The sequence below is a fragment of the Sturnira hondurensis genome, unplaced genomic scaffold (assembly GCF_014824575.4).
Source record: "Sturnira hondurensis isolate 20B ecotype Veracruz unplaced genomic scaffold, ASM1482457v3 Scaffold0002532, whole genome shotgun sequence".
Taxonomy (NCBI): Eukaryota; Metazoa; Chordata; class Mammalia; order Chiroptera; family Phyllostomidae; genus Sturnira; species Sturnira hondurensis.
Genome location: NW_028075163.1, coordinates 15,229 through 22,682, shown reverse-complemented (window position 1 = coordinate 22,682; position 7,454 = coordinate 15,229). Strand labels below are relative to the sequence as shown.

General features: G+C 43.0%; 1 protein-coding gene across 1 annotated transcript; it reads left to right on the top strand.

The window, feature by feature from the left end:
* The first annotated feature begins 6,515 nt into the window (after positions 1-6,515).
* On the top strand, positions 6,516-7,454 carry LOC118982890 (olfactory receptor 51I2). The gene has a single exon (XM_037040043.1). The coding sequence runs from the start codon at positions 6,516-6,518 to the stop codon at positions 7,452-7,454; it is 939 nt and encodes a 312-aa protein (XP_036895938.1).

The window sequence follows — 7,454 nt, the reverse complement described above, 5'->3', positions numbered from 1 at the left end:
TTCTGGGTTGCAGATAGAGTCATAAGCAACCATACACAGAATGATTTTTTTAAAGTTTACACCAACTGGAGATGAAGTAAAAGATAGAGAGAATGGGGAGAAGTTTCTTGGAATGATTTCTGAAAGCACCCAAAGGAAGAAGTCAGCTTTAAATATTTAATAAACCTGAGACTTCCGCCAAGATGAAGGCATAGGTGGAAACACTGTGCCTCCTCTCACAACCAAGTTTAAAGTCAACAAAGGAATGGATCAACAAATGAATGGATCAAAAAACTATGGTACATATACACAATGGAATTCTATGCCTCAGAAAGAAAGGAGTTCCTACCTTTTGCAACAGCATGGATGGAACTGGAAAGCATTATGCTGAGTGAAATAAGCCAGGTGTTGAAGGACAAATACCATATGATCTCACTTTTAACAGGAAGCTAAACAACAAAACAAGCAAGCAAAATATAACCAAAGACACTGAAATAGAGAACAGGCTGGCAGTGACCAGAGGGGTGAGGGGAGAGAATTTCAGGGGAAATAGGGGAGGAATTTAGAGAAACATATATAAAGGATACATGGTCAACAAATGAGAAGGGTGGAAATGGAAGGGAGGGGGTAGCACAGGGAGTGGGATGGGATGGGAGTAGTGGACAGAAAACTGTACTTGAAAAATAATTAAATAAATTTTTAAAAAAGTCAACAAAGTTTCAGTAACAAAAATGCAGCCAAAACACAGAAAATTGAACTATACAGAAGTCTGACAACAATGAACCATTCACCCAGACCTGTAAGGGGGCGGAGCCAGCAGCGGAGCAGGGTCCGGCAGGAAAGATCTTCTGACACAGGCACACAGGCAGCCGTGGGCGGACCCCAGGTGTGGGGTAGCAACAGGTGGACCCAGTGAGGGTGCAAGGTGGCAGGCTGACCTCCATCACACATTTGTGCGCAGATAAACCAGCAACGGAGAGAGCAGTGAGACAGACCTCGAAGGTCCCAGCTGCAGGAAGCACCAGAGGGGACTGCCAATGCTCCTCTCTGACCCCGCCCACACCTACAGCATCACAACCCAGCGACTGAGTTGTCCCGCCCTGATGAACACCTGGGGCTCCACTCATCATACGTAACAGGTGTGAACAGACCAAAATATGGCTCAAGAAGAACTCAAAGTCCTGGAGCCGATAACTCTAAGTGACCAAGAAATAGCCAACCTATCAGACGCACAGTTCAAAACACTGGTGATCAGAATGCTCACAGAACTGGTCGATTTTAGTCACAAATTAGAGAAACAAATGAAGGCTAAACTAATTGAAATGAAGAGAAATGCACAGGAAACCAATAGTGATGGAAAGGAAACTGGGACTCAAATCAAGGGAGTGGACGAGAAGGAAGAAAAAATATGAAGACAGAAAGGAATGAAGAAACAAGAATTCAAAAAATGAGGAGAGGCTTAGGAGCCTCCTGGACATCTTTAAACATTCCAACATACGAATTATAGGGGTATCAGAAGGGGAAAAGAAACAGCCATGAGTGGAAAACTTATCTGAACAAATAATAAAGGAGAACTTCCCCAGTCTGGCAAAGGAAATAGACTTCCAGGAAGTCCAGGAAGCTCAGAGAGTCCCAAAGAAGCTGGACCCAAGGAGGAGCACATCATAATTACATTAGCCAAGATTAAAATGAAGGAGAGAATCCTAGAAGCAGCAAGAGAGAAGGGGACAGTCACCTACAAAGAAATTCCCATCAGACTGTCAGCGGATTTCTCAAAAGAGACCTCACAGGCAAGAAGGGGCTGGAAAGAAGTATTCCAAGTCATGAAATCCAAAGACCTACAACCAAGATTGCTCTATCCAGCAAAGCTTTCATTTAGAATGGAATGACATATAAAGTGCTTCTCAGATAAGGTCAAATTCAAGGAGTTCATCATCACCAAGCCCTTATTATATGAAATGTTAAAGGGACTTATCTAAGAAAAAGAAGTTGAAAAATATGAACAGTGAAAGGACAGCAAACTCACAAGTTTTAAGAACCACACCTAAAACAAAATCAAATTAAGAGGACAGCTACATCAGGAGTGGAGCCACAGAAATGGAGATCACCTGGAGGGTTAGCAACAGGGGAGTGGGAGGAGGAGAAGGGGGGAGAAGGTACAGAGAATAAGTAGGATAGACAGTAGGTAGAAAATAGACAGGGGGGAGGGCAAGAATAGTAGGGGAAATATAGAATCTAAAGAACTTGAGACACGACATAAACTAAAGGGGGGGAATGGTGGGGGAAGGGTGTGCAGGGTGGAGGGGAATAAAGGGGGATTAGAACAACTGTAATGGCATAATCAATAAAATATATTTTAAAAAATAAAAATAATAAATATTTAACAAACCTAAGTAAACACCATAGCAGCTAACTGAAGCAGTAAAGAATTATGAAGTTTCCACTTCTCTCTCCTCCTTGGAGAAGTCAGAAACCACAGTTAGCAAGTGAGGAAAAGGAGAAGGAAAAAGGCTATACTCTGGGCACGGAGAAGTTTCACTTATAACTTGAGGCTGAGTATTCCAATTACTTACTAGATGATGCTTTATTATCTGAACATGACCAGAAGTCTCAGGAAACTGAGTTTTCAAACAGTGGTAAAAAAAAATTAGCCCTATTCAATGCATCTAAAGGGAAAAGAGCCCTGCCTGGTGTAGCTCAGTGGGTTGAACACAGGCCTGTGAACCAAAGGGTTACTGGTTTGATTTCCAGTCAGGGCACATGCCTGGGCTGCAGGGAACAGGCAGGTGTGAGAGCAATCACACACTAATGTTTCTCTCCCTCTTTTTCTCCTTCCCTTCCCCCCTCTCTAAAAATAAATAAATAAAATATTTTAAAAAGAAAAAGGGGGAAAAAAGAAAAAGGGGAAAGAAAATTAAAAATATTTGGTTTTATTATACTTAATTTGTGGCCTCAATCAAAATATTACATAACTCTGAGATCTCTTAGAAGGCTAGGAGCTCCTCTCACTATAGTGCCTGGCCATTCATTACCAGATGGTGTCTTGCATTGACTATTGAAATGGTCTTGCAAATTGCTGAGTTCTTTTTCAGTTAAAAGAACACATGCTTTATTCTCATAAGTCATTAAGAACCTCAAGAGACTAAAACCTTCCTGATGAATTTCAGACAAAAAGTCAGCACCACTCCTCTCTGCTGGGGCTTTGAGAGATAAAAGCAGCAGGCACAGATTCACTTTAAAGGATGGAGAGAAGGATGTGCTGTTGTTCTGTGGAATCTCTCACCTGACTCTTCTGGTGAGTTCTGAAACTCTGACGGGGTATGCTAGATGACTCTCCTGAAGCCTGCTCCAAGGAAGAGTTAAATTGGGACAGGGGTAGGGTGAGGGAGAGACTTGGGTGGAGGTTATCTGATAACAGCATCTTGGAGTGTTCAGAGAGAAGCTGGAAAGGTCCCTTGACTTGGGGGTCTTGTTCTGGAACTGCCACTAAATGATTTTGTAACTGTATTTATCTGGCCAGCTCGCTTTCCAGAGTCAATTCTTTTGGATGAAGGATTGTCTGATTTACTAACATTGTTGCATGGTCAGGGAGGAAAGCAGGATTCAGCACACAGGAAAGGTTCAGAAATTCAGGAACAAAGTGGTCACAAACTATTATTCCATGACTCAAACCAAAAGCTGGGCCAGGACATGAGGACAAACCGCTCTTGCCTTACCTATTCTGAGATAAAATATGTAAGAGTCCCCCAGCATATTCCAAGAGTAGGAGGAATCAGCTATAAACTTGAGATGCACTGTGAACACCTCAGCATTTCTTTCACTGTGCATGATGTAGATCGAAACCGACACTCTTGAAAGGACCCTCTCTGCACATCTCTCCAACCCCTTGTCTACCATATTTTGCCTTTTTTTTTCAGCATCCTTAGCAAATCTTGGGCATTCTTTGCATGATCAAAAGCTAAAAAGTAAACTAAAAGAACATCAGAGTCATAAACTATCTTAGAATATAATCTTTTAAAATGATAAAGAACAGTCCACCGAAAAAAGAATCACCTTTCCCAAGCTCATACAGCCAGGGCATGTCAGAGCCAGGGTTAAATCCCAGGCCTCCCAACCCCCAGCCCAGGGCCTGTCTCCCTAAACCACCCTGGCTCCTGTATGATTTCAGTTAAAGACAAGGTTCTGGATTCCAAATGAAATATAGCCAGCATGGGAGACCATTACTTTCTGCATCATTTTCTCCATATAAGTTTGACTCTGGCATTCCCTATGTTCAAAGGCACCTGAGATATCTCCGTTCAGGAATGTGTACCTGTATTTTCCTTTTTCACTTCTCCAACACCTTAATGATGCCTCAAAGATCTCAATAAGATATTAGAGAGTGTTAACAATTTTAATGGAGATTTTATCTCCTACTTGCATGTACAACGAGGCAAGCTCACCTCGTGGGCTTCAGTGTCCACCTCTGTGAAGGATGGAATGAGTAACGGGCTGCAAAAGCCCTTGCAGAGTATCTAGAAAATGGCATGGACTCAATAAGCACAGTTTTTCCTTACTGTGTTCTTTCCTTCATATGCACCCAGACAACCCAGGAGCTCTTTGGCCACTGGGTATGACAAAGAATGTGAATCTGGGACTGCTCAGGTAGACTTTTTGCCATAAATACTAAAACTTAGGTTTTTATGCCCAGAATGGTTCTGGTCCTGGCTTCACAGATTCCTGCTTTTATTGGAGCCTGTTTTCTTCTCCTTTCTCTTTCTGTTTCCTTTACATTAGCTCAGTTCTCTTCTGTTTTCTCTGATCACCTCCATGAGGCTCTGTATAAAAAATGGAAATTGTAGTCAAGTGGAAGAGACAAGAAACAAACGAGGTCAGTCAGTCCTGGATCCTGAGGAATCACAGTCCCAGACAGGAGACAAGCATGCACAGACTGAGCTCCTGGACCAGGAGAGACGCAATCAGTCACACAGAGAAGTGGTCACTGACTCTGTGGGAATCACAGCAAGATCTGTGTTCTATTCTGCCAGAGAAAATGCAGGAGGTGTCCTGGGCTGGTAATGTTGTGTCACATAGCATCTCTGTGGCTCCCAGTTTCCCCTCCTCCTCCATTTCCATCAAGGGGAATCTGATTACGCTGGGGTCTTGCTTTGCTAGATGTTGGAGAGGAAGGAGAAGGGGGAAAGAGTAGTGTGTATTTCTGGAACTTCTCTTTCAAAAGAGGGTACCTTATAAGCCCGAAACTTGTCTTTCAGATGAAAAGCCTTCTAACCTCTCTATCTTTATTCATAATAAGAAAATGGATATGAAATGGTTTCAAAACATTAGAATGATAGAAAACCAAACTACACACTCACTCTCACAGAGAAACAGTTGTGAGTTAGCCTCTAGGAATTGAGGATATAATATGTATAAGAAAAACAGTAAATTCAATACATGATGGGGAAAGCAGTACCTAAATGTGGGTGAGTTAATGATGGGGGAATGGGGGGAAAGTAGAACTCTACAAATATGCAGGTGGAAGAGTTGTGAGAGTATATAAACCTCTCCATAACCTGTGTGTTATGCATATATAAATGCTACATACATGTCAATGTGGACTGAGCACAGTTGGGCGTGTGCATGTTCAAGAGTATACAAGTCAAGATATAGTGTGCGAATACATTTATATACTGAGAATAAAATGGTGAGAGACAGAGAGCTGTGGGTGAGTGTTTCATAAAAACATGAATGGGATCTAACATAAGGCTAGTGTGGAGGGTCATGAGTGTGTCTATGTGAGTAATGGACACTTTGAGGGTACATATGACTGTGAAAGTCTGCATTTGGAACAAAACCCCTGCAGGCTGCATGATAGTGCACCTATCATGCAGATTCACAGAATCTAAGGGTAGAATTCATAAGTTTTTAACAAGCATGGACAGCTCTGTGCCATTGCAGAAACATGGTTTCTTTGTTGCTTTTTTGCAGCAACTCTGATAATGGAAAGCTGAGGTCTCGAGGCAGTCATTTTCTCCACATCCTGCGGCCCCTCCCTCTCCCTGACCAAATACTCATAACTCAGACTAGCTCTGGGGAATGTCTCATTAGTCAGTGACAGATCTAAAAGAAGCATTTCCAAGGGTATATTTAAATGAATACTTCCAAGTGCTATTGATAATTCAAATTCCTGGTGTCCTCTTATACATTTCCATTCAATTACTCTTCTAAAACACATTAAAATTGTGAAAACATAATTTAAAACTTTTCCTTATAACTAATTGATATTTTTGAAGTATCTGTCAATGTCTTTCTTCTTCCATGAAACAGAAGGAAATAGTAGCCCAGCCTGTGTGGCCAGATGATCATAAAATATAAAGAAAGGATATTTGCCCACATTTATCCAAGAGTAGTGATTTCACGAATGCATCCATTTCCAACTGTGTAGACATCATCTGTTGTGCCTCTCACTCCTTGGTTTCTTCTCCAGTAAGTGTACCTCTCAGAAATCTCCAAGTCTGAAAGTCTCATCCTCAAGAGTGTCCTGACCTCCTCCTGCCATGGGATTGTTTAATGTCACTCATCCTGCTTCCTTCCTCCTGACTGGTATCCCTGGTCTGGTGAGCTCTCACTCCTGGCTGGCAGGACCCCTCTGTGTAATGTATGCTGTGGCCTTGGGGGGCAACGCAGTGATCTTGCAGGCTGTGCGAATGGAGCCCAGCCTCCACAAGCCTATGTACTACCTCCTGTCTTTGCTGTCCTTCAGCGATGTGGCCATGTCCATGGCCACACTGCCTACTGTACTCAGAACCTTCTGCTTCAATGCCCGCAACATTGCTTTTGACGCCTGCCTAATCCAGATGTTTCTCATTCATTCCTTCTCCATGATGGAATCAGGTATTCTCCTGTCCATGAGCTTGGACCGCTATGTGGCCATTTGCAATCCCTTGCACTATGCCACTGTGCTCACTGACGGAGTCATCGCTGGGATGGGTATGGCTGTGACTGCTCGGAGCTTCATCACCCTCTTTCCTCTTCCCTTCCTCATCATGAGGCTGCCTATCTGCCGGTCCAACGTCCTTTCCCACTCCTACTGCTTGCATCCAGACATGATGAAGCTGGCCTGTGCTGATATCACTATCAACAGCATCTACGGACTCTTTGTTCTTGTATCCACCTTTGGCATGGATCTGTTTTTTATCTTTCTCTCCTATGTGCTCATTCTGCGCTCAGTCATGGCCATTGCTTCCCATGAGGAACGCCTCAAAGCTCTCAATACATGCGTGTCACATATCCTGGCGGTACTTGCATTTTATGTGCCAATGATTGGAGTCTCCATAGTGCACCGCTTTGGGAAGCATGTCCCACGTTATGTACACGTCCTCATGTCGAACGTCTACCTTTTTGTGCCCCCTGTGCTCAACCCTCTCATTTATAGCGCCAAGACAAAGGAGATCCGCCGAGCCATTGTTCGCATGTTTCGCCACATCAAAATGTGA